The 27,949-nt window shown below is 50.3% G+C and overlaps 1 protein-coding gene across 1 annotated transcript in view; it reads left to right on the top strand.

Annotated features, from left to right (window-relative positions):
- LOC119970925 (mucin-6-like) overlaps positions 1-27,949 on the top strand; it is a 238,661-nt gene that overhangs the window by 109,379 nt on the left and 101,333 nt on the right. The window contains exons 15-20 of the mRNA XM_038806035.1: positions 9,530-9,539; positions 10,218-10,270; positions 10,562-10,671; positions 12,025-12,498; positions 16,833-16,917; positions 21,568-21,754. Of these exons, the coding sequence (XP_038661963.1) occupies positions 9,530-9,539; positions 10,218-10,270; positions 10,562-10,671; positions 12,025-12,498; positions 16,833-16,917; positions 21,568-21,754 (919 nt within the window). The remainder of the gene's footprint in view (positions 1-9,529; positions 9,540-10,217; positions 10,271-10,561; positions 10,672-12,024; positions 12,499-16,832; positions 16,918-21,567; positions 21,755-27,949) is intronic.

Genomic DNA, 27,949 nt, shown 5'->3' with positions numbered 1-27,949 from the left:
GAGGAGGGACAGGGAAGGAGGAGAGAAGGGTGGAGGGACAGGGAATGAGGAGTGGAGGGAGGAGGGACAGGGAAGGTGGAGAGATGGGAGGAGGGACAGGGATGGTGGAGTGGAGGGAGGAGGGACAGGGAAGGTGGAGTGGAGGGAGGAGGGACTGGGAAGGAGGAGAGAAGGGAGGAGGGACAGGGAAGATGGAGTGGAGTGAGGAGGGACAGGGAAGGTAGAGAGATGGGTGGAGGAGCAGGGAAGGTGGAGTGGAGGGAGGAGGGACAGGGAAGGAGGAGAGAAGGGAGGAGACAAAGGGAAGGTGGAGCGATGGGAGGAGGGACAGGGAAGGAGGAGAGAAGGGAGGAGGGACAGGGATGGTCCAGTGGAGGGAGGAGGGACAGGGAAGGAGGAGAGAAGGGAGGAGGGAAAGGGAAGGTGGAGTGAAGGGAGAAGGGACGGGGAAGGTGGAGAGCAGGGAGGAGGGACAGGGAAGGAGGGGTGGAGGGAGGTGGGACAGGGAAGGAGGACTGGAGGGAGGAGGGGCAGGGATAGAGGAGAGAAGGGAGGAGCGACAGGGAAGGAGGTGAGGAGGGTGGAGGGACAGGGAGGGAGGAGGGACAGGGAAGGAGGGAGGAGGGACAGGGAAGGTGGAGAGATGGGAGGAGGACAGGGAAGGTGGAGTGAAGGGAGGAGGGACAGGGAAGGTGGAGTGGAGGGAGGAGGGACAGGGAAGGAGGAGTGGAGGGAGGAGGGACAGGGATGGAGGAGTGGAGGGAGGAGGGACAGGGAAGGAGGAGTGGAGGGAGAAGGAACAGGGAAGGAGGAGTGGAGGGAGGAAGGACAGGGAAGGTGGAGTGGAGGGAGGAGGGACAGGGAAGGAAGAGAGATGGGAGGAGGGACAGTGAAGGTGGAGTGGAGGGAGGAGGGACAGGGAATGTGGAGTGGAGGGAGGAGGGACAGGGAATGTGGAGTGGAGGGAGGAGGGACAGGGAAGGTAGAGTGTAGGGAGGAGGGACAGGGAAGGAGGAGAGAAGGGAGGAGGGACAGGGAAGGAGGAGAGAAGGTAGGAGGGACAGGGAAGGAGGGGTGGAGGGAGGAGGGACAGGGAAGGTGGAGTGGAGGGAGGAGGGACAGGGAAGGTGGAGTGGAGGGGCAGGTAAGGTGGAGTGGAGGGAGGAGGGACAGGGAAGGTGGAGTGAAGGGAGGAGGGACAGGGAAGGAGGAGAGATGGAAGGAGGGACAGGGAAGGAAGAGAGATGGGAGGTGGGACAGGGAAGGTGGAGTGGAGGGAGGAGGGACAGGGAAGGTGGAGTGGAGGGGCAGGTAAGGTGGAGTGGAGGGAGATGGGACAGGGAAGGTGGAGTGAAGGGAGGAGGGACAGGGAAGGAGGGAGGAGGGACGGGGAAGGTGGAGAGAAGGGAGGAGGGACAGGGAAGGTGGTGGAGGGAGGAGGGACAGGGAAGGAGAAGGGAAGGGAGGAGGGACAGGGAAGGTGGAGAGAAAGGAGGAGGACAAGGAAGGAAGAGTGGAGGGATGAGGGACAGGGAAGGAGGAGTGGAGGGAGGAGGGACAGGGAAGGAGGAGTGGAGGGAGGAGGGACAGGGAAGCATGAGTGGAGGGAGGAGGAACAAGGAAGGTGGAGTGGAGGGAGGAGGGACAGGGAAGGTGGAGTGGAGGGAGTAGGGACAGGGAAGGTGGAGTGATGGGAGGAGGGACAGGGAAGGTGGAGTGGAGGGAGGAGGGACAGGGAAGGTGGAGTTGAGGGAGGAGGGACAGGGAAGCAGGAGTGGAGGGAGGAGGGACAGGGAAGGTGGAGTGGTAGGAGGAGGGACAGGGTAGATGGAGAGATGGGTGGAGGGACAGGGAAGGTGGAGTGGAGGGAGGAGGGACAGTGAAGGTGGAGAGAAGGGAGGACGGACAGGGAAGGTGGAGAGAAGGGAGGAGGGACAGGGAAGGTGGAGTGGAGGGAGGAGGGACAAGGAAGGTGGAGAGAAGGGAGGAGGTACAGGGAATGTGGAGTGGAGGGAGGAGGGACAGGGAAGGTGGAGTTGAGGGAGGAGGGACAGGGAAGGTGGAGTTGAGGGAGGAGGGACAGGGAAGCAGGAGTGGAGGGAGGAGGGACAGGGAAGGTGGAGTGGTAGGAGGAGGGACAGGGTAGATGGAGAGATGGGTGGAGGGACAGGGAAGGTGGAGTGGAGGGAGGAGGGACAGTGAAGGTGGAGAGAAGGGAGGACGGACAGGGAAGGTGGAGAGAAGGGAGGAGGGACAGGGAAGGTGGAGTGGAGGGAGGAGGGACAAGGAAGGTGGAGAGAAGGGAGGAGGGAAAGGGAAGGTGGTGGAGGGAGGAGTGACAGGGAAGGAGGAGAGATGGGAGGAGAGACAGGGAAGGAGGAGAGAAGGGAGGAGGGACAGGGAAGGAGGAGAGAAGGGAGGAGGGACAGGGAAGGTGGAGTGGAGGGAGGAGGGACAGGGAAGGTGGAGTGGAGGGAGGAGGGACAGGGAAGGTAGAGTGGAGGGAGGAGGGACAGGGAAGGTGGAGTGGAGGGAGGAGGGGGAGGGAAGGTGGAGAGAAGGGAGGAGGGACAGGGAAGGTGGAGAGAAGTGAGGAGGGACAGGGAAGGTGGAGAGAAGAAAGGAGGGACAGGGAAGTTGGAGAGATGGGAGGAGGGACAGGGAAGGAGGAGTGGAGGGAGGAGGGACAGGGAAGGTGGAGAGAAGGGACGAGGGACAGGGAAGGAGGAGTGGAGGGAGGAGGGACAGGGAAGCAGGAGTGGAGGGAGGAGGGACATGGAAGGTGGAGTGGAGGGAGGATTGACAGGGAAGCAGGAGTGGAGGGAGGAGGGACAGGGAAGGTGGAGTGGAGGGAGGAGTGACAGGGAAGCAGGAGGGAGGAGAGACAGGGAAGGTGTAGTGGAGGGAGGAGGGACAGGGAAGGTGGAGAGATGGGAGGAAGGATAGGGAAGATGGTGTGGAGGGAGGAGGGACAGTGTAGGTGGAGTGGAGGGAGGAGGGACAGGGAAGGTGGAGTGAAGGGAGGAGGGACAGGGAAGGTGGAGAGATGGGAGGAGGGATAGGGAAGGTGAAATGGAGGGAAGGGGGACAGGGAATGTGGAGAGATGGGAGGAGGGACAGGGAAGGTGGAGTGGAGGGAGGAGGGACAGGGAAGGTGAAATGGAGGGAAGGGGGACAGGGAATGTGGAGAGATGGGAGGAGGGATAGGGAAGGTTTGAGTGGAGGGAGGAGGGACAGGGAAGGTGGAAAGATGGGAGGAGGGACAGGGAAGGTTTGAGTGGAGGGAGGAGGGACAGGGAAGGTGGAGTGATGGGAGGAGGGATAGGGAAGGTGGAGTGGAGGGAGGAGGGACAGGGAAGGTGGAAAGATGGGAGGAGGGACAGGGAAGGTTTGAGTGGAGGGAGGAGGGACAGGGAATGTGGAGAGATGGGAGGAGGGACAGGGAATGTGGAGAGATGGGAGGAGGGACAGGGAATGTGGAGAGATGGGAGGAGGGACAGGGAAGGTGAAATGGAGGGAAGAGGGACAGGGAATGTGGAGAGATGGGAGGAGGGACAAGGAAGGTTTGAGTGGCTGTGTGGAGATGGGTTCCATTTGGAAGGATGGGAGGGGGAATGAAGAGGTGGAACATGGCAGCAGAGCTGCTGATGGCCAGTCCCCTTCATTGGAAAATCGGGAAGTGATAAGGCTGTCCCGTGTGCGGCAGCCCTCGAGCACATGTTGAGCGGTCTGCTCTGCCAGGCTGGGCTTCAGGCCTGGTTCTTACTGGACACCCTCCTCATCCTCCTCGTCAGATGGTGTTCTTCCTCCTCCTCCATCATTTCGACCCTCTGCTGCACCATGTTGTGCAGGTCGCAGCAGTCTGCACAGTGCTTGAGACCCTATTGGGGATATATTGGACAGCCCCACCAGAGCAGTCCAATCATTGGAGGCGCATCTTCAGGGAGCTGATGCACCTGGCTATGCATGGCAATCTTTATAACGGGTTTCCATGTCAGTCTGGGGCTTCCGGATAGGCATCATTAGTCTTGACCTCAGTCGGTAACCCTTGTCGCACAATAGTAAACCCTTCCCCAGAGAAAGCGCCTCGAAGGTGCCGGGATCCTTAGAGTGTGCCGGGATGTAAGTGCGTGCACTCTGCCAGGGTATTGGGTGTTAACGTGCATAATTCTGCAACTGGTGGTCACACAGCAACTACACTTTCAGGGAGTTGGAACCCTTTCCTATTGATCAAGGGCATCTCCTAATGAGCTGGTGCTCGTAGGGTGACATGCGTGCCATTGATCACCCCTTGGCCCTGAGGCCTGCCAGCGATGATGGCGAATACTGCTGCCCTGGCACCCTGGTGTGCCTGTCCAGATTGAAGATTATATAGTCTTCTGCCCTGGTGCATAGGCCATCCGACACAGATGGATGCACTTGTGTGTGGATGTTTGCGGGATCTTGAACAGGTCCCCGCTCGACCCAGTGTAAAGACCCAGAGGCATAAAGGTTCAGGGCACAGGTGGCACACTGTCTCAGTAGTCAGTATTAGGCGGCACAGGCGGTCTGGCAGCTCGTCGAGTGACAGGTGCCTCCTTCGCATCTCCTCCTTAGCCAGTTAAACTAAAGAATTCGTTAAGTAAAGATTACACGACACAGCTACACTATTAACTACACTATTAGTTCAACTATGTCGCAACTACTCTGTCTCGTTCTCTTCCACTCTATCCAACTATTTCCATCTATCTCTGTCTGGGGCTCGAGCCAGCTGCCCCTCCATCCCGAACTGAATGCCAGGGCCCTATGGGCACCGGGTGGGAGGACGGGGCTCTGGGTGCCAACCTGGACCCATTCCCTGGAGTGGCGACGTTGGCCATCAGCTCCTCTGAGTTCCAGTCCTCTCATGAGGTTGCGTCGCACACTCATTTCACGGGCCGGAGCGGCACGGCTGTGAAAGTGCCGCTAACAAGTGAGCCAGGGCCAGAATGGCTCCAGAGCCCCCAGAGAGTGCCCTTCAGGGGCATCGAAGGCCAAGGGATGAGGTAAGCAGCTGGCTGCCTCCACCTCTGATGGACATCCTGGGGACTCACCTAGACTTAGCGGTAGAGCCAGGAAGGCAAAGCACATCGAGGATCACTGAGGGCACTGGGGAGGGTGGGCGGGGTGAGGGGGGCAGGTTGGGGGGAGGGGGTGGCACCATCAGGACATTGGGGAATTAATTATAAAACACTAGAAACACCCTTGAGCACAACCAATATGACGCTTCTGTCACGTTCTTCCGGATTGTGGGCCAGCCTCCGAACTCTTGGCCCATCTCTCCAGGAATTCCCCCCCACCGGGCACACCGTACACAGGTAATGGGTGTGAGCGAGCACTCAGCAGACAGGCAGGAGTCAGACTATGTCATAGATTGAGCAACACAGGCACTCAGCTCTCTGCAGGTTATCATCACTACCCTGCCCTCCACAGTGACCCGCTGATGCTGATGGTGCCGAAACAGTCCCAATATCCTGGAGTGATGTGACGCAGACCATAGGAGGGTGGGAAATGAGAGTTGGGGGTGACGGACCAGGCCACGTCCTAAGTGAATCGGGTGAGTACGAGGGCTACCCTGGCCTTCCGGGCTTGCCAGACTCTCACCACTGCCGCCTATCCTGCAGCCTCTGGCTGCTCCTCCGGTACCTCCCTGGCCTTGTCCTCCATCCCCTGCTGGTCCGGCGTGACCTCATCATCCTCGTCCTCCTCCTGTTCCTCGGAGGTGGTCACATGTTCCCCATCACCAACGTCCAGCTTTTAGCCCACTGCTGTACGAGGTTGTGGAGGGCACAGCAGACTACCACAAAGCGGGCGACCCTTCAGTGTACTGCCGTGCACTATCAAAGTGGTCGAGGCATTGCAATCGCATCTTGAGCAGTCTGATGTGTTGCTCAATGACAGTCTGGGTGGCCACATGGGCCTCGTTGTATTGGGTCTCCGCTTCGATCTTCGACCTCCCTTCTGGCATCATTAACCAGGTCCTCAGTGTGTACCCCTTATCTCCCAAGAGCCAGACGTCCATCCTGGGGTGCTCCTCGAAGAGGCCGGGGATGACCGACTGCCCCAGGATGTAGTTGCCATGGACACTCCCCAGGAAAATGTTCTTCATCTGGTGGTCGAACATTAGCTATATGTTGAGGGAGTGGAACCCCTTTCTGTTAACATAGTGCACCCCAGATGGCCCTGTGAGCGCCAGGCAATAAACATGACATGTATTACCCCCGGGAACTGGAGCATCCGGCGATGGCGGAGAATCCTGTAGTCGGGCATCTTGCTGGGCTTCGTGCATGTCAAAGATGATGTTGTTTTCTGCCCAGGCATACAGGGCATTTGTGACCTTTCGGATGCACCTGTAGGGCGTGGCCTGTGAGATACCACACAGTTCACCGCTGGAGCCCTGGAATGATCCTGAGATGTAAAAGTTCAGGTCTGCAGTGACATTAATGGCCACCAGGAGCAGGTGTCCTCCTCCTCCATGTGGTGCTAAGTCCGTGAGATCATGTCACAGGCGCCGCACCGTCTCCTTGTTGAAGCGGAGCTCACTGAGCTAAATCGCTGGCTTTTAAAGCAGACCAAGCAGGCCAGCAGCACGGTTCGATTCCCGTACCAGCCTTCCCGGACAGGCGCTGGAATGTGGCGACTAGGGGCTTTTCACAGTAACTTCATTGAAGCCTACTCGTGACAATAAGCGATTTTCATTTCATTTCATTTTCATTTCCTGCGGCATGCGCTGTCCGTCATCTGTTCAAAGGGCCAGCTATGCCTGTACACCCTGGGCCATCGCGTGGCACCCCTCTGGGTCCCTCCCTAGCCTGATGGTGGCCAGGTCCTCAGGATGTGGGGCGGGGTCCGGCACATGGTCCATCGCCTCGAGCATCGGCTGACGCTGTTGCTGCTGCCATTTCTGGCGTCTGGCTGCCCGGACTACCAGTAGCACCGCTAGGGCAGGCTCTGTGTCCAATACCCCTACTATAGTGTTCACTATCTGTAAGGCATTGGGAAAGTGTGTTAGACTGACAAATAGCAGTGACTCTCACCCCAGGACCTCCAATCCCCCATTGATCCCCGCTCTCCCCCGCCCCCATCTGGCCCTGCCCACACACACCCGGCCACAATGGGCCCCTCTCACCAGACCCCAGACCCTTTACCGCGCTCAAGATGTCACCTGGACCGGGGCTGGTCCTCTCCCCATGGCACTCACCCATCCTCTGGCCGTGGGCATGTTCCCGGAGCTGTGTTCCATCCCATGGATGTTTGGATGTTGGCTGCTGCAGTGTTCAGGCACAGTGTTCAGGCATCACGGTTTGATTGGGATTCTAGGCAATGACTCCCACATGCTACATGGCCCACTCACCCACAGGAATCCATTTGGGATATGTGAAGTGCTCACTTAACCACGATTACCAATTCCCTATCAGCAATAGCCTTCAGCCGCATGGCCTGAGGCCTCAGCAGTCGAAGGGGGTTATGGTGGTCATTGCAGCAGATGGGCAGGAACAAGGGTTGCCCCCAGAATGGGTACACACGATCCAGGGGTTGGCATGATAATGCTGCGAGTGGTCGCCACCCCTGCGGAGGGGCTCCCACCCCAGCCAAGGGTCCTCCCCTCCCCACAGCTGAGAGCCCCCCGCCCAGCACTGAGGGGGCAAGCCCAGCACCTCTGGGCTGTTTGCCTATGAGCAAAGATGGCTACTCACCTCCTTGGCTGCCCACAGAAGCACATCCGCCAGGCTCATGTTTTTCAAAAGGAGTACTAATCGGCACCAATGTGACCACTTGCTGGGAAGGCTGATGAATGACGGGAGGCCATTGGATAAGGGGTCACTCCAGTTAATTGTATGGAAATAGGGCTTAAGTGGTGATAATTGGTTTCTCGCCATGAGACAGCGAGATCCCAATTTCGCCAACAGGTGCCGGCCGATTGCACTGCGAACTGTTTTACGCCCGGCGCGGTCACGTTTTCTGCTCCTCCGCTATTCACCGGACTCATGTTGCTCGAGCGAGAGAACAACGAGGCTGGAGAATCGCACCCATTGTTTGATAGGGCGAACCAATAAATAGAGGTGATAGATGGAAATAGTTTTGACCTTGTGTTCCTGTATATTCATTATATATTCGTTACACAAATAAATGTACAACCTATGTCTGACCACTGGCATAAAAATAAGAAACGGCCAGAATCCTCATAACCCACATGGTTCCTTTTTCCTAAGTCAGTTTGCTAACTCCCCATTGTCTGGGAAATCTTCGCTACCTGCTGACACTATTGAGAACACCCCTCCGTGCACTGAACAGCATTATAATGACGCTCATATCTACATCAAAATACCATGGAAAACATCTATGGAATGCTAAAATAAGGGATTAGGTTTATTTCCAGGGAGATTCTTCAATGTAAACCAATGGGAGCTTTCCAGAATAATTGTAGCATGCATTATGTAGCACAACATAATCAGTTAGATTATTGCTAATTTGCTGTTGAACACTGCCTTTCTTGTGGGCACATTATGAATCCCTTCATTCATGAGATCTCTAGATTGAACCTGAGACCCCATGTGAATTTTTCCTTAAGCACGAAGGAGATGCTTTGTTGAGGTAGCAGATGCTGTTTGATGAGGTTGTTTTCGATGTCAGATTTTCCAAACTATTATCTGCAATCAACGTATGGAAATAGACATTTGGGCGATAACTTAGATGGGAAAGAACGCCTGATGGCTATAGCAATTTCATTTAAAAGGAGGACATTAGGCTGTGTCATGAGGGTGGCGTGGTGACACAGTAGTTAGCACTGATGCCTCACAGATCCAGAGACCCAAGTTAAATTCCGGCCTTGGGTCACTGTCTGTGTGGAGTTTATACATTCTCCCTGTGTCTGCGTGGGTTTCCTCCAGGTGCTCCAATTTCCTCCCACAGTCCAACGATGTGTGGGTTAGGTGGATTACAATGATGACTTGCCCCTTAAGTGTCCGGGTATGTGCAGGTTAGGTTTTGGGTTACGGAGATAGGGCAGTCGACAGAGGACTGGACATGGGTAGCATGCTCATTTGAAGGGTCAGTGCAGACTCGATAAGCTGAATCGACTCCTTCTGCACTGCAGTGCTTCTATGAGTTCTATGAGCTGTGCAGAGCTATTCCAGACTGTTAAACATAGGTGATCTTTAACTTTACTTTTATAATAATCTTTATTGTCACAAGTAGGCTTACATTAACACTGTAATGAAGTTACTGCGAAAAACGCCGAGTTGCATCATTCCGACGCCTTTTCAGGTACACAGAGGGAGAATTCTGAATGTCGAAATTACCTAACAGCATGTCATTCGGGACTTGTGGGAGGAAATCGGAGCACCCGGAGGAAACCCACGCAGACACAGGGAGAACGTGCAGATGCCGCACAGACAGTGACCCAAGCTGGGAATCGAACTTGGGACCTCGGTGCTGTAAAGCAACATTGCTAACCACTGTGCTACTGTGCCACTGTTTTTCACTGTTATTTTATTTCTTTCTGCACTAGATCTGCGAAAGTTAGTAATTACCTTTTTCCACAGTCAAGCCAGGCTTGATCATTTTCCTTCCATGCCAGGCAAGCAAGACATCCACCACAAAATGTTCAATTACTTTATCATCACGTCAACTTATGCAACTGCCTGATATAGTTGATGATCTCATAGTTTTTTTAATTAATCTTTATTGCTGTACCATTACAAAGGAGATCTAATGGCAGAAGTTAGGATTGATCCAAGATCCTTTTTGCAAATTTACAGCTGAACGAGGATGGATATTGGGCAGCACGATGTGGGTGGCACTTTGACACAGTGGCTAGCACTGCTGCCTCACAACTCCCGGGACCCGGGTTCAATTACTGCCTCGGGTGATTGTCAGTGTGTAGTTTGAACTTTCTCCCTTTGTCTGCATGGGTTTCCCCGGGTGCTCCGGTTTCCTCCCACAGTCCAAAGATGGGCAGGTTAGGTGGATTGGCCATGATAAATTGCCCCATAGTGTCCAAAAAGTTAGGTGGGGTCACTGGGTTATGGGGATAGGGTGGAGGTGTGGGCTTAAGTAGGGTGCTCTTTCCAAGGGCTGGTCCAGACTCGATGGGCCAAATGGCCTCCTTCTGCACTGTAAATTCTCTGATTCTATGATAGCGATTGTATAATTAATACAACTTGCGTTTTATTCTGTTGACTTATTTCTCTTCCTAGCTTTTGTCAAAATGGCAAAATCGAATGTTTTGAGGACTCTTTCATCTCAGGAGGTAGGAAACATTTGTTAACCTAGATTCCAATAGAAGAATATACAAAATATGAAAATCTCCACATTATATGTTGAATTCTAGATTTCAACCTTAACTCATCTCTAAATATCTGCCCCAAAGTACTTAAATGTGGCAAAACTGATTTGTGCTCAAGTAATACAGTAATAATTTTTGACTGAAACAGACCGTTTGCAAATCTAATCTATTAATTTGACACCGCACAAGATCTATTTGATGCATGCCAAGCATGTTATATATTTTACTAATAAAACATTGGATATTCTTCCTTAGAAATTTGTGACCAACCTAAAATTTACTTCAACTGTGCAAATGCTAAAGAAGATGAATATGGAGCAGCTTATCAACCAACATGCCAGATGCATGCTACAGAAACTCGTAGTGTGAGTAGATAATAGAGCAGAACATCGAGGATTATTCTGCTTGTGTAAAACAAATTAACATCACTGAAAACAAATCATCTGGTCATTATTAGAGTTCTGTCTGTGGGAGTCTGCTTTGCTCCATTTCCTACATTCACCAGTGCCTGAAAGTCCAAATAATTTCATCGGCTATAAAGAAAAGGTTCTGAGGTCTTGAAAGCTGACCATTCTCAACAATGTAAAATAATTTACTATTTTTTGCTTCCTATTTTATGTTTATAGCCCTGGTCACAAACATAATAATCAACACTTTAAATAGCTGCTCTACTGCCAGGCTACGACTATCTCCTATAAGAGAGGTTTTAATAATGATAATAATATAATCGCTTATTGTCACAAATAGGCTTCAATTAAGTTACAGAGGAAAGCCCCTAGTCGCCACATTCCAGCACCTGTTCAGGGAGTCTGGTACGAGAATTGAACCCACGCTGCTGGTCTTGTTCTACATTACAAGCCAGCTGTTTAGCCCACTGTGCTAAACTAACTCATCTAGCCATCACCCCTTGACATTCAATGGCATTACCATCGCTGACTCCCCCACAATCAACATCTTGGGGGTTACCATTGATCAGAAACTGAACTGGATTAGCCATATTAATACTGTGGCTATCAAGGCAGGTCAAAAGCGAGGAATCCTATAGCGAGTAATTCACCTCCTGACCTTCCAAAGCCTGTCCACCATCTGCTCTCCACTCGCTTGGATGAGTGCAGCTCCAACAACACTCAAGAAGCTTCACACCAGACTTCTAGTGCCCACCATGGAGTGAGTGATTGCACATTTGGTGCCTTCCACTCCAGGTGGATTTTTTTGGCCCTTTCCCACCCGAATCCTGTGGTATTTGAGAGCAAAACATGTATGAGTGCCCAAGGAAGAGAATACTCCACTGATCAGGTTGGTGTATGGATCAACGGACAAGAAGTGCCACGAGAAAGAAAGAGTAGCTGGAACAGGAAATATAGAATTTACAGTGCAGAACCAGGCCATTTGGCCCATCGAGTCTGCACTGGCTCTTGGAAAGAGCACCCTACTTAAGCCCACGTCTCCGCCCTATCCCTGTAACCCAGTAATCCCACCTAACCTTTTGGACATGAAGGGCAATTTATCGTGGCCAATTCACCTAACCTGCTCATATTTGGATTGTAGGGGGAAACTGGAGCACCCAGAGGTAACCCATGCAAACACGGGGAGAACGTGCAGACTCCGCACAGACAGAGACCCAAGTCGGGAATCGAACCCGGGACCCTAGAGCTGTGAAGCAACCGTGCTAACTACTGTGCTACTGTGCTGCCGCACATTTTCGGGGTGTGGCACAGGTGAAGATGGTGGAGGGAAAGGGGGCAGTGCTGCCTGCCCAGTTGTCAATGGAGCAGCTGGTCGAATCTTTGAATAATAAATTCCAGCAGCAGGGGAAAGAGGCTTTGGAGGATTTGGCCAAGGTGGTGCAGCCGCTTCAAGCGACAATTGAATGTGTGGGGCAGAGGCAGGAGGCTCAGGGTCTGGTGATCCACAAGGTGAAGGAGTCGGTGGGGAAGCTTGAGGATCGGCTGGCCTCACTGGAGACGGGGATGGTGATGGCCAGCCAGAAATATCTGAGAGAGAAATTGGAGGACCTCGAGAACCACCCCAGGAGGCAGAATGTGAGGATTGTCGGGATGTCTGAGGGCATCGAAGGGGCGGAAGCCGGCAAGTATGTGGCGAGCATGCTGGAGAAGCTTATGGGGAAGGGGGCCTTTGACCGGCTCAGCGAGGTGGATCTGGCACACAGGACACTGAGGAGGAGGCCACAGGTGGGGAACTGCGAAAGACGATGGTGGTGAGGCTGCATTGATTTCTGGATAACAAAAAAATTATGAAGTGGGCAAGGCAGACCCAAGAAATGCATCTGGGAAAGGAGTAATCTGCGAATTTACCAGGACTTGGATGCGGAGCTGGCGAAGCAGAGGGCTGGATACAACCAGATAAAGGCGGTCCTCTTTGAGAAGAGGGTGAAGTTCGAAGTTTTTTACTCTACCCTCTCTTGAATGATGCATCAAAAGCAGGAATTTTGACTCGACCAGCGAGACGATGAACTTTATGATACAATCATGGAATCCCGACAGTGCAAAATGAGCCCATTCAACCTATGGAGTCAGCGCCGATCCTTCGAAAGACCACCCTACCTAAGGCCAATCCCTCTCCCTATTCCTGCAACCCCACCCTCAGGGGCAATTTGGGGACCATAGGCTGGGAGGAGCTTGAAGACATTGATCTTCGGAGAGGAGCTTTGTATTTGTTGGGGGCACATGGAGTGGGCAATTTAGGGTGGGTTTCAATGGGGGAGTGGTGATGGTGAGTGTGCCTTTTGTTTCTTTCTGTCTGTCGGTGGTTGGGACGATTGGAGGGGGAGGGGTGGACGAGATGGGTGAGGGGAAGTCAGAGGATGGGCAAGGGCCACCATGCTAGCTGGGCGGCTAGTTAACGGGAGTGATGTGGGGGGTTGTCAGGAGGAAGGTGGGAGGGGAGGTCGCATGGTTTATTTGTTGTTATTGCTTGATGGTGGGGGAGGGTTGCTGACATGGGTGTGGTGTAGTTGGGAAGGGAGAGATGGTGGTGGACAAATAAGGGCGGCCTTGGAGGGGCGTGTGACGCGGGCCAGCTTAAAAAGGGGTTTGGCTGATCGGCAGGGTAGGGGGGGGGGGGGGGGGCGGGGAGCCGCTGACCAGGCTGGTCAAGTGGAATGTGAGTGGATTTAATAGGCCGGCTAAATGTTTGTGTGTTTTTACGCATCTGAGGAGTCTGAAGGCGGACGTTATGTTTTTGCAGGAGATGCACCTGAATCTGGGGGAGTAGACGAGGCTGAGGAAGGGGTGGGTGGGGTAGATGTTCCACTCTGGGCTGGAAAAGAAGACAAGGGGTGTGGCGGAGTTGGTTAAATGACTCAGAAACTCAGTTCCCTTTCCCAGAGGCTTCTTTTGTAGATCATTATTAGTTAATCCTTATTTGTTGCACAACATTAGACCAGGATCTTTGGGCTGATGGGGCTTTCCTTCCCGCTATCTGAAGAATTGGCAGGGAACACAATCCCATTGATACTGCCTGCCCTGCAGCGATTTCAGACTGCATGAGCATCTGAGCATTAATTGGCAGGAGGTCAGGACCGAGGGAATCAGAAGCCCTGCACCCCCCCTACACACCACTCTTTCAGTAACATTTTGACCTTGTAATCTTTGTTGTGATGTTCTCAGGCATTCACTGCTTCTTTTATCCATTCTGGGTATTGGGCCTCTAGCGGATTGCCACGTTCTCGATCCACTACTGTTCCTTTCCTCTCCAACTGTGTCGTGGGTCTCCACCTCTCTCTTTGTTTTCCCAGACCTCTGCTCTTCACTTACCTCAGCTGTGCTGTGGGTCCTCCACTGGTCTTGTTGTGCTCTTGGGTTTCATTCAGTCCTCTTAGTCCTGTTATGCTGCGAGGTCTCTGCCATGCAGTCCGTACTCTGAGGTATCCATCACTCCTCATGTTCTCGGGCCTCATTTATACCTGGTATGGTGTGAGGCCTCTAGCAGTCTCGCTGTGCCCTCAAGTCTTTGCTGCTCTCTCCTGTCCATCAGTCTCTATACATGTCGAATGCTTTCTGCTTAGAAGACCATAAGTCAGAGGAGCAGAATTAGGCCACTCGGCCCATCGAGTCTGCTCCCCCATTCAATCATAGCTGATATTTTTTCATCTCCATTCTCCTGCCTTCTCCCCATAACCCCTGATCCCCTTATTAATCAAGAACCTATCTATCTCTGTCTTAAAGACACTCGGTGATTTTGCCTCCACAGCCTTCTGCGGCAGAGAGTTCTACAGATTCACCACCCTCTGGCTGAAGAAATTCCTCCTCCTCTCTGTTTTAACGGACCGTCCCATTAGACTGAGATTGTGTCTGCTGCTTCTAGCTTTTCCTACAAGTAAGGGCAGCACGGTAGCATTGTGGCTAGCACAATTGCTTCACAGCTCCAGGGTCCCAGGTTCGATTCCGGCTTGGGTCACTGTCTGTGCGGAGTCTGCACATCCTCCCCGTGTGTGCGTGGGTTTCCTCCGGGTGCTCCGGTTTCCTCCCACAGACCAAAGATGTGCAGGTTAGGTGGATTGGCCATGATAAATTGCTCTTAGTTTCCAAAATTGCCCTTAGTGTTGGGTGGGGTTACTAGGTTATGGGGATAGGGTGGAGGTGTTGACCTTGGGTAGGGTGCTCTTTCCAAGAGCCGGTGCAGACTCGATGGTCCGGGTGGCCTCCTTCAGCACTGCAAATTCTATGATAATCTAAGTGGAAACATCCTCTCCACATCCACTCTATCCAGGCCTCCTGTAAGTTTCAATAAGATCCCTCCCTCATCCTTCTAAACTCCAACGAGTACAGACCCAGAGTCCTCAACCGTTCCTCATACTGAAAGCTCTGCATTCCAGGGGTCATTCTTGTGAACCTCCTCTGTACCCTTTCCAAGGCCAGCACATCCTTCCTTAGATATGGGGCCCAAAACTGCTCACAATGCTCCAAATGGAGTCTGACCAGAGCCGTATATAGCCTCAGAAGTCCATTCCTGGTCTTGTATTCTAGCCTTTTTGACATGAATACGAACATTGCATTTGCCTTCCAAACTGCCAACTGAAACTGCAAGTTAACCTTAAGAGAATCGTGGACAAGGACTCCCTAGTCCCTTTGTGCTTCTGATTTCCTAAGCCTCTCCCCATTTCTCCCCAGAAAATAGTCTATGCCTTCATTTCTCCTTCCAAAGTGCATAACCTCACACTTTTCCACATTGTATTTCATTTGTCACTTCATTGCCTACTCTCCAAGCCTGTCCAAGTCCTTCTGCAGCCTGCCTGCTTCCTCAATACTGCCTGTCCCTTGTATCATCTGTAAACTTAGCAACAGTGCCTTGCAGGGACTGGTTTAGCACAGTGGGCTAAACAGCTGGCTTGTCACGCAGAATTCCCATACCTGCCTCCCCGAATTGGCGCTGGAATGTGGCGACTAGGGTCTTTTCACCGTAACTTCATTGAAGCCTACTTGTGACAATAAGCAAATATTATTATTATTCAGTTCCTTCTTCCAGATCATTAATGTACATTGTGAAAAGTTGTGGTCTCAGCACCAACCCCTGAGGCACACCACCAACTTCCCTAATGCTGCTCTTTCGATTCTTACTTTACCACATTTTTCAATTAAATACATACAGTTCTGATTGTCAATTCACTTCTTCCTCTTTAGTTAGCAAACAAGTGTATCTCTGGCTGCGTCTGCCCACACGGAATGGTGTTGGATGAGAGAGGGCATTGTGTCTATCTTCAAGACTGTCCTTGTGAATTCAGTGGTGTGTACTATCGGCCTCGGAAAACGATCGTGAAAGAATGTCAGAAATGGTAAGGATCCGTATATTGTATTTACATATTGTAAAACTGCCTTAATAGATAAATTAGTTTATTTAATAATGCAGTATTCTCTAAACTGATTGTTTTAAAAAACACGTGAAAAAAAACCTAAATTGCCATAAAATGTCTCACAATAATCCTAATTTCCTAACACTTTCACCTGCTCAGCCAGGGAGCCCTACTCATGGAGGAAGTTCCAGATAAGTGGAATTTCCCTCATGTTTACCATGGCTAATTGTGAGAATCCGCAAGGAATTGTTTTCTTCAAGTAGTTTCACAAACTCTCTGTACATAGACCTCATCTCTCACCATCCAGAAGCTGTATCGTTAAACAATACATAATTGCTAATGACGGCAAAGCTAATGTGGCTTTGTAGTTATGCCAAATGCAGCAATTTGCCTTCTGGATTTTACACAGATTTAATCCATTTTCAATCAATTTGGTATGGTGGAAATATCAAATACACTTGAAAACATTTGCAGTTTTATTTAAGTAACATGGTTATTTATAATGTAAGAGCTCAGAAGCATAGGAAAAGAAGTTTGAATAAGTTGCAACTACACATAAGAAATTATAATTATTCTTCAAAATCATTTATTCATTTAGTTCTCTTACCTTTCCATCGAAAAGCTCACTAGTAATAATAATAATAGCTTATTCTCACAAGTAGGCTTCAATGAGGTTATGGTGAAAAGTCCCTAATAACTCATTTGTCCTCCCAGGTAGATGTAAAAAGTCACATGTCACTATTAAAAGAAGAAGCGAGTCCTCCAGGTGCCCTGGCCAAGAATAATCACAAAGTTATAGGCAAGTTGATGGAGGGATTCATTAGAAATGCACCGTACAGAGAATCTCAGCATGCTTTCAGGAAATGAAGATCACGGCCAACAAACATGGTTGAAGTTTTTGAGAAAAGCCATTGACTGTAGTTGGCTTATTATCTTGATTTTGCAAAAGGAATGTTCAAACTCACCCACCAGAGTGATCTGTTGGCTTTTCCTTTAACCGAGATGCTCCCACTTTCCATCCACCATCATACATGCCCACCTGGCTGAATTTGTTCTTGCATTGAACAACTTCTCCTTTAACTCTACTCAGTTTTTCCAAATAAAAGGCACTCCTCTAGAAACCTTCATGGCTCCTAGCTATGCCTGCCTTTGTGGGATAGGTAGATTATTGATTCTGGTCATACTCAAACCCCCTCCCTTACTTCTTTCTCTGGGTCATAGATGACTGTATAGGTGTATTTCCTGCTATCACACTGACTGGAAAATGTTTTCCGTTTGCCTCTAATTTCTACCCGTGTTTCATCTTCAAATGTGGAGATCTTGTAGCACATTGGTAGTATCCCTACTTCTGAGTCAGAAGTTCAGGGTTTGAGTCCTACTCCAGGACTCGATGCTCATGAAATATGTGTTTATAATGTGGCTAAACAAGTTGATTATCAATCTGTAAATTCTTCCAATATGCCTATGGTAAGAGCACAAGATTCTCCTGGTCAGCCATGCTTGAATGAGGTAGTGCCCCTCAAGCTATAGCCTCTGTTGACAGGCTGGTGATCTGTGTTGGCAGGCTGGTAACCTGTTTTGGCAGGCTGTTGACCTGTGCCAATGGCAAAACATAAGCATGTGTTTCATGTGTCACTGCATGAGATGGGACTAAGTAAGTCTCAGCTTCACATCATCCAGCTTCAACTCATATCTTCCCATCCTCAACTTCTCTGTCTCCATTTCTGGGCAATAATATGAACTGGTATTCACTATAAGTCCACTTACTCCCACAACTATCTTGACTGCATTTCCTTCCAATCACTTTTTTTTTCTTTATCCTTTCATGGGATGTGGGTGTCACTGGCAATACCCATCTATAATTGTCTTTCAGCTGCGTGGCCTGTAGAGAGTAGTTAAGAGTCAATCACATTGCTATGGATATGGAGTCACAAATAGACCAGTTGACTTCCTTCCTTAAAGGTGAACCAGATAGGTTTTCACCACAATCAATGGTAGTTGTTATAGTCACTGTAAAGTTCCAGGCAAGCGACCACACGGAAGCGATGACTGGAAGAAAAAGCTCAAATTTATTTTATCTACTATAATACAACTCCTACTACCCGAAGGTTCTCCCGCATCTAACCCACACTTGGGCCAGGTACTGAGGTTCCATGAAGCCCTTGGCTTAAGGGTGTAGCTCCGCCCACTCATCTAGGGAGATCGTACTTGGGTTAGGCCACAGGGACTTTGATGTTGCAAACTCTATGGCCTCCAGTTTGGTTCTAACACCCCCACCCCCTCCCACCCCCAAGTCCGACACGTCTTCCACCTTGACAGCAGGACAAGGGGGATCCTCCATCCGCTTTGCTCGTGGCTGTCTCTCGAATGCTGCTGTTCTGGGCCTGGAGGGATGTACAGAACTGGGAAGTGATGTTTACAGGCTGAACGTCTGGGTGGTCCCACTGTGCTGTGCTCAGCGGTCGCTACAGGATCCATTTCGACTGCAGTCAGCAAAGTCTCCAAGTTCGATTCTGGGTCAAATGAATCGACCACCCGCATCTCCGAGTCGAGGGGCTCATCTGACTCACTGGGTATCACTGGTGGCTGCACCGGAGGCTTTGATCTGTCCACGACCTGTAGCGCTTGGCTGCGGAGGGGTCTACGTGCCTGTTCGGTTCTTTTCCTTGTACTCATACACTTTGCTACTGTCGCTGGAAACCGCAATGCCCCATCGATGAAATTACGGAATTAGACCGCGTCACCTGCTACAAATTCACCGATGGGTCTGGATTTTCGCATGTTCCTGCCAGTCGTGGACCTTTTCCCCAATGTTTGGCAGAATGAGGCTCAACAGCGTGCTTAACAGCTGTGGGAGGAGGGGCACGGTAGCACAGTGGTTAGCACTGTTGACTCACAGCTCCAGGATTCCAGGCTTGGGTCACTGTCTGTGCAGAGTCTGCATGTTCTCCCTGTGTCTGCATGAGTTTCCTCCGGGTGCTCCGGTTTCCTCGCACAGTCCAAAGATGTGCAGGTTAGGTGGATTGGCTATGCTAAATTGCCCTTCGTGTCCAAAAAGGTTAGGTGGGGTTTCTGGGTTACAAGGATGGGTGGAGGTGTGGGCTTAGGTCAGGTACTCTTTCCAAGTGCTGGTGCAGACTCGATGGGCCGAATGGCCTCCTTCTGCACTGCTGATTCTATGAACCGATGACCCATTAACAATTCCGAGGACGCCACTTCGATGGTGGCATGTGGCGTGGTCCTGCAATAGAAAAGCAAAAAGACCAGATGGGTCTCTGGAAACCGGAGGTCGATCTTCGCATGTCCAGCTTAAGTGTCAGCACTTCCCATTCAGCCAATCTGTTGGAGGGCGGGTGGTAAGGTGCAGCCCGTACATGGAGGATCCTGTTTTGCTTCAGAAAGTTGTCGAATCGCACATTTGTAAAAGCTGTGCCGTTATCTAACATTAACACTTTGGGAAGCTCGCAGGCATTGAAGGTTTGTTGGAGCCACTCAGTAGTGGCCCATGATGTCATTGTGGTCATGCGGTGGATATCCATCCACTTCGAATCGGCATCCACAATAAGTAGACACATGGCTCCTTGAAATGGTGCTGCGAAATCCACATGGAGGTGGGGCCATGGTCGGCCCGGCCACTCCCATGGTGGAGTGGAGCTGCAGGGGTAGCTTCTGGTGTTTTTGGCACCATGTACATTGTTTTGCCAGTGTTTCAATGTCCGCGTCTATCTCACCATACATTGCTCCAGACCAACATATTAATTTTTGAGACACCCGGGTCATGTAGGATTGTCCCCTGGCCTCGCTCAGGCATGGCCACCCAGGGCACCACAGCAGGATGCAGTGTACCACACTGAGTTCAGCCATCTTCGTGGTGAATGCATGCAGGTTTTTCGGGAAAGCATGATGTTGGGTCCCGTACAGCATTATGTGGCGGACCCTGACCAACAATGGGTGCATCTGCGTCCACACCTTCATCTGGGCCGCCATAACTGGCAAGGTGCAAGGCTGCAATTATCTTTGAGAAAGAGTCATCAAACTCGAAACGTTAGCTCTTTTCTCTCCCTACAGATGCTGCCAGACCTGCTGAGATTTTCCAGCATTTTCTCTTTCGCTGCAATTATCTTGTCTGACGCAGCAGGCACAGCATGCTGGTGGGCAACGGGAGGCGGCTGAGTGCATCCGCGTGCAGAATCTTTGTTCCTGGACGATGTTCCAACACGTATTCATATACCACCAACAGCAGCGCCCAACGTGGATTGCGGACAGATGCCATCGGGGGGGAGTTGCCCTTTCCTCCTTCAACAACCCCATCAGGGGTTTGTGGTTCATATAGGCCATAAATGTATGCCCATATACGTACCGGTGGAATCGCTTCACCCCGAATACCAAACCCTCCTTTTCGATTTGGGCATAGTTCCCCTCTGCCGCCACCAGGCTGCATGAAGCAAACACTGTTCAGTTTCATCATCCATCCGATGCACCAGTGCAGTCCTGATGCTGTAAGGCAAGCCATCGCAGGTTAACAACAAGGACTTGGACGTTTCAAAATGTGTCAGCAGATGCAAAGATGAGGGCCACTGCTTCACCTCATCAAAAGCCACCTGTTGTGGCGGGTCCCAAAACCATCGACTTTCTCGAACCAACGTAGTACGTCCTCCAGGTTCTTCATGTGTTCCTGGTTGGACGAACCGATGATCACCTCATCATCCAGGGAAACTACAACCTGCAGCAATCCCCAGAAAATATTCTCCATTGCTCACTCTCAACTCACACACTTATGGGCGGCACGGTGGCACAGTGGTCAGCACTGCTGCCTATGGTGCTGAGGACCCGGGTTCGATCCCCGCCCTGGGTCACTGTCTGTGTGGAGTTTGCACATTCTCCCCGTGTCTGCGTGGGTTTCGCCCCCGCAACCCGAAGATGTCCAGGATAGGTGGATTGGTCATACTAAATTGTCCCTTCATTGGAAAAAAAACCTCACATACTCATACACTTATTACATATCCACAAGGTGCTCACTGCCAGCTCAAGGACACCACCACCCACTCTCCCATACACATCTTCATCTCCTCTGAAGGTTGTGCCCTCATCACCTCACTGCTCCCACTTACCATCCACACATGCCCAGCATCCTTAGCATCGGCCCTAGCATGTGTCCTGCTTACACTCACTCCATCTGTCTTCAAGCAGGACAAGCTGGCTGACAATAAGTAAGAGGAATGCCAGATGTCCGGAGGCCTGCAGAGATGAAAATTCTCTCAGACTCGGGGAAAGAGCCTTCAGCTGGCCAGCAAGAAAGTCAACCTCCTGTGCCAATGGTGAACTGGGTGGCAATGAACCAAGTGAGGATCCAGCACAGCATCATCCATCACACAAAACCAACATGAGTGATGTCTTCTGGATCTGAAGCACCCTGCCATGCACTGATATAATCTCCCTTCTCTCGCAGGTACAACAGTAGAACACCCCAGGGAGTCTACCAGCCAGGTTCAAGAAAGCTCTGACACCAACACGGATGATTTCTCAGTCATGGGGATTAAAGAACCATCAGAGGTTTCACCCATACCCTCCAGCAGCACAGAGAAACACAGCTCAGTGGGACCTAATTTTATACCAGCCTCGGGGGTCAAAAACTGGTGAGCACCTCACTCTTTCTGACCCACAACAGGCAGAGGCAGGGCGTCCAAGGGTTTTGGCTCTCAGAGGAGTGTTGGAGGCCAGGGATCTGCTGAGGCCCAGTCAGATGACGTGCCGCTGGACTTGATCATGCCTCAGTTGCTGGAGCTGCAAAGGCAAAGTCGGGAACACCAGGAAGGGGTGCCAGCTACAGTCCTCTGATTGGAGGAATCCTGCCACCTTCTGTCTGAAGACATTGTGCTGACACTCTGACACAACCAAATCAATACAGCGAGGTTGGTGATTGCTGTGGAAACCTTGGTGCAAGGCTTCTGCCCTGCAGCGTTGCAGGACATACATGCACTCCATAGTGCTGGACATGTGCTCCATAGTGCTGGACATGTGCTCCATAGTGCTGGACATGTGCTCCATAGTGCTGGACATGTGCTCCATAGTGCTGGACATGCACTCCGTGGTGGTGGACATGTGCTCCATGGTGGTGGACATGTGCTCCATGGTGGTGGACATGCGCTCCATGGTATAGAACATAGAACATTACAGCGCAGTACAGGCCCTTCGGCCCTCGATGTTGCGCCGAACTGTGAAACCCCTCTGAAGCCCATCTACACTATCCCCTTATCGTCCATCTGTATAGGACATAGAACATTACTACAAATGGAATTCCTTTACCCCTGGACATGCGCTCCATGGTGCTGGACATGTGCTCCATGGTGCTGGACATGTGCTCCATGGTGCTGGACATGTGCTCCATGGTGGTGGACATATGCTGCATGGTGCTGGACATGTGCTCCATGGTGCTGGACATGTGCTCCATGGTGGTGGACATATGCTGCATGGTGCTGGACATGTGCTCCATGGTTCTGAACATGCACTCCCATGGTGCAGGCACTTTTGGGGATCCACAAGTCTGAGGATGGCAGGCTTCTTGAGCTCACTGCAGATACTTATCTTTCCCAAGGAGTAAGCCAGGAACCTTCAAGCACCCATAGGGGGAGGAGCAGCTGGTGCAGAGCCTGGGCCCATCCACCCATAGTGATGTTGGATGTATCCCGCCCATCTGATTCCCCTCTTCCTGTGACAGCTTCAGCTCAGCCCCACAGGCCAAGAGGGTGGCACTGCCACAATGCAGGACCCCAAAAGCAGGCTGGGGCCCTCAAGGTCACTACCCTCTCGAAGATACTTGCCAAGGTCATCAGAGACAACAGGGCGTGGCAGACAGCAGGCTGCCTTCACCTCAGATGTGGATGTTGCAGATGCATCAATACGTAGTGACAGGGTTAGAAAGGTGAAGAAAGTCTAGTAAAACAGCATGGGCAAGGTGTTTAAGTACTTGGAGATAGCATCCACTTCTGAAAATAAGCCTTCACTTATTGTGTCTTCTCTATGTTCCCTGCCAGTGATTGAATACATCAGACATGCACGTTTCTTGTAGGACATGAGGGTGTCTCCCCCAGTGTTCAGGGCTACCATCACTCATCCTAGTCATTGTCAGTGTGTGCTCTCTGCACATGTTGCCCTGCTGCTTGCCCCATATTCTATCAACCACTGAACCTCAAGGGCTCAAATAATCAAGAATGATCTCTCCACACATCGCCGTGACCCTGGTGATTGAGAGTAAGTGAGCAGCCATCAGCCATTCAGGTGTCAGGCATTCACAATAGCTCTTTGAAGATCTGTGCACTGTCCCCACTGCAAGTGGTCATCATCCTGCTGCAATGTAGGGACTGTGGGCAACTGCTCCCTCCCCATATCAAAGCCTTATCAGTGAGGGTGTGCACTGCCAGCAGTCAGACAAGAAAGCAACGCTTATAGAAGGAATGTGAAGATGGTAGAATGTCCTCAGTGGTTCAGTGGTTTGCCACATCGCCGACCATGAATCAGGCAGCAATGACATGTGACACCTTCGGCAGCCTGTACTGCAGGGTTCCACCAGGCCAGTTCAGGCAACGGTACCTCACCTTCAGAATGTCAATGGTCTGCTCCACCAAAGCTGGAGTAGCAGCATGAGCCTTGTTGTACTTGGTCTCAGCTGCCTCTGTGGCCTCCACACAGGCGTCAACAACCACATACTCAGTCAGTATCCCATGTCCCCGAGGAGCCATCCCAGCAGCCGCTGTGGAGCCTCTAACACGCCAAGGATCTGAGAATACCTCAGGATGTATGAGTCATCCACACTCCCATGGAACTGAACACACACACACCTGGAGCATTCACTTTGTGTGGTTACAGATCAGCTGGACATTTAGGGAATGGAAGCCCTTGCGGTTCACATATTGTACATCTTGAAGAGCCACCCGAGTGCAGTTGATGGCACCTTGCACCTGTGGAAAGCCACACAGAGAATCTCAGAATCACGACAATGCAGAAGGAGGCCATTCAGCCCATCGAGTCTGCACCAACCCTCTGAATGAGCAGCCTAACTATGCCCACAACCCCACCCTATCCCCGTAATTCAGTAACGCCATCTAACCTTTTGGACACTAAAGGGCAATTTAGCATCGCCAATCCACCTAACCTACACATTTTTGAACTGCGGGAGGAAACTGGAGCACCCATAGACACTGGGCGAACGTACAAACTCCACACAGATAGTGGCCCAAGGCTGGAATTGAAACCGGATCCCTGGCAGTGCTAACCACTGTGCGACCGTGCCATCTCTGAGAAAAAATTTGATATAGAGGTGCATGTGGTTCTTTGTCCTTTGTCCTCGTTCACAAAATCAGCTGGTGAAGAGTAGAATTGGAGACTATACGTACATTTATAAGCATTTATTTATAGGATTATACACCTGTACAAACATGCACCCCTAACCCAACAACTATCTATTTATAGGGGCACACATGAAACTTCAGTTAGTGCCTATTGCCTGCAAACAATTAATATTCAATTAATGCCCAGTGCCACTAAGCTATTCATAAATGAATAGATTGTTAAGATGCATTGCCAGGAAAAACACAAATTCTATTCTGCCTCTGTACAAGATCTTAATCTAACCTCATAATACCTTGTCCAGTTTTGATCCCTCATCTGGTGGGAGTTATAGGGACACTGGAACGATTTCACTACTGAAACCCTAGTGGACATCTTTACCCCAATAATCAATTCTGAAACATTCAGTTGTCAAATGTGTTGCCGATGACTCCAAGTTAGTATTATCACTGCTGAGTCAGACCCCTGTGGGTTCAAACTCTACTATAGAGACTTAGAGCACATAATCTTGAGGATGTGAAATTAAACTAAGATTCTGTCCGGCCGCTCAGCTGGACGTAAATGACACCACATGGCTCTATTGTAAGAACAGGGAATTCTTGTGTAGTTACCAATACTTATCCCTCAAACAAGATCACCAAATTAGATTATTTGGCGGGGGTGGAGGAGGGGAGTACTTCATGAATTTACGGGAGGATTTTGGTGGAGACGATGAATCACTGCGGGGGACTAAGGTCAAATGGGAAGATTTGGGAGGGGGAGATGGAGCAGGGCGTGGTATGAAGCCCTACGGAGGGTGAATGCCACACCATCCAGTGCAAGGCTTGGGCTCAAAAGTGGTTCATCGGGCACGCTTAACGATGGCTTGGATGAGTCGGTTGTTTGAGGGGGTAGAGGAAAAGTGCGAGTGGTGTGGGAGGGGCCCAATGAATCATGTACATATATTCTGGGCATGTCTTAAGCTGGCAAACCTCTGGAGCTCCTTCGTCAGAGCATGGTGGGCTAAACAGCTGGCGTGTAATGCAGAACAAGGCCAGCAGCGCGGTTCGATTCCCGTACCGGCCTCCCCGCATAGGCACCGGAATCTGGCGACTAGGGGCTTTTCACGGTAACTTCATTGAAGCCTATTTGTGACAATAAGCAATTATTATTATTATTATGTTGGTAATCTTACAAACGGAATTAAAACCTGATCCCGAGAGGCCATTCTCGGGGTGTTGAACCAGCCGGACGTCTGTTTCTCCACCCAGTTCCTCGGTGTGGCTGGGGGATCTTATGCAGTTTTTGTAGCTTGAGTAAATTAAATATACGCTGAGAGGCTCGATTGGGAGGGTTTACATCAGCCATTTGTTATGTATTTGTTATGTATTTCATTGTCAGATACTGGGAGGTGGGGTGGAGGGGAAGAGGGTTGGGGGTGTTTTTTCTTATGTAGAGTTTATTTGTTTTGTATATATAAAAATTGTTCAATAAAAATATTTTTTTAAAAATGCTTCCTCTCAGTACCTTTGGAGTACAGTCAGTACAGTATCTTCATGCTTCAATGTCGCCCTGAAACTTCAAGAACACATTTATGTTTTCATTGCCATGATGTAACATGATCGATAAGTGTGAAGATCTTATGGACTCCTTTGTTACAAAGGTTGAGGCCAACTGATCAACTGCCTCTTTGTTTGCCTCCTTTCCCCTACCCCAGTGGACCAAACCTCATTCATGGTACCCCCCTGACCTAACTCTTATATATTTCTCTGTGTTTCTGACCTTCCTCCCATAATGTCTTCTCCAAGCTCACCTTGTGCAGGAGAATCACTTCCTGTTCTCTTCACTCTACCTCACTAAGCAACTGTCTCACTCCCCTTCAAATCTGCCATTATACCCACCTCGATAAAATCAGGGCTTATCTTCATCTCCTGTTCCTCACCAGTATTTGTGACTATCTTGTTGCTGCCTCCCTAATCTGTGCCTATTTTCCCACAACTCCATGACTGATTGCCTCCAATCAGGTTTATACTCCTACCTCAGTGCTCAAATGACCATTACCAAAGTCAGAAATGAAATCCTATGCAACTAACTCTGCAGTAAACTACCTCTCCTCATCCTTCTTGACCTATCTCTAGCTGTCAACATTGTTCACCCCATCATTCTCCTCCAGTGTGTCTCTACTGTTATCCAGCTGGATGGAACTGTATCACATTATTCCATTCTTATCTATCCATTAGTAGCCAGAGATGTTCCTGCAATGGCTTCTCTTCCCATTCATCAACAATCTCTTTGGAGTCCCCAAAGGATTTCCCCTTGTCATCCCTCGATGACATCATCTGAAAGTACATCCCCATGTCCACCTAGACATGGATACAACTCAGCACAACCTCACCATAACCTCTTTAAAATCCTCCATTTTATCTGATTCGTCAAGCTGTAATGCAGAAAAAACGGAAATTTCTTTCAGCTAATCGCTGGGCAGATCAAAACCATTGTTTCCGATCCCTGTCACAAATTTTGCTCTCGCCACCAATTCCCAACTGTCTGACAATTCTCTCAGGCGGAACCAGACCTTTTTCAATCTTGGTGGCATATTTAATGACCAGTTAATCTTCCAACCGCCTATGCAACATTGCCTGTCTCTGTGCAGCCTTCACCTACTTGCTGCTGAAATTCTTGCCGCGCCCTGTTATCACTTGACTTTATAAATGCTCCTCTGGGCTAGCCTTCCATCATTCACCCTACATAAAATTAAGCTCATCTGAAACTCTGCTGCTGGTACCCTGACTTATTCCCAATATTCCCATCCGCTTACTTTGGCTCCTGGCTCAGCAAAGCCACAGGTTTGAAATTTTCCTTTTTGTTTTCAAATCCTTCCACGGCTTGTTATCTCTTCCAACCCTTGCATTCCTTATCTACCCTCCTCCAATTCAGATCTTTTTATGAGGGCACCGGAATTTTCACCCCCACCATTGACAACTGTGTCTTCAGTTTTGTAGATATTAAACTTTTTTTTGAAGTAAATTTAGGGTACCCAATTTTTCCAATTAAGGGGCAATTAGTGTGGCCTATCCACCCACTCTGCACATCTTTGGGTTGTGATGGTGAAAACCACACAAACACGGGGAGAATGTGCAAACTTCACACAGACAGTGACCCAGAGCTGGGATCGAACCTGGGACCTCGGCGCCATGAGACAGCAGTGCTAACCACTGTGCCACCGTGCTGCCCTGATTTTCCCTACTTAAACCTTTGTCTTTATGCCTTTCTCTATTTTAAGCTGCTCCTTGAAACCTTCATCTTTGATCAAATGTTTGATTTTATGTCCTGATAGTTCTTCTGTGGCTTGTCAAATTTTGATGAATAATCCACGTAGAATGCACCATGAGTTATTTTACCATGTTAAAGACACGATAGAAATACAAGTTGTTATTATTTTTCTATTCATTCCTAATTAGAAATGGACAGTTATACTATTTTAGTTTTCAGAATTATTTTTAGTA

This window comes from Scyliorhinus canicula, chromosome 9 (assembly GCF_902713615.1).
Source record: "Scyliorhinus canicula chromosome 9, sScyCan1.1, whole genome shotgun sequence".
In the NCBI taxonomy this organism is placed as follows: domain Eukaryota; kingdom Metazoa; phylum Chordata; class Chondrichthyes; order Carcharhiniformes; family Scyliorhinidae; genus Scyliorhinus; species Scyliorhinus canicula.
Note: the sequence above shows the minus strand (reverse complement) of the source record. Positions and strands in the feature narration are given on the sequence as shown.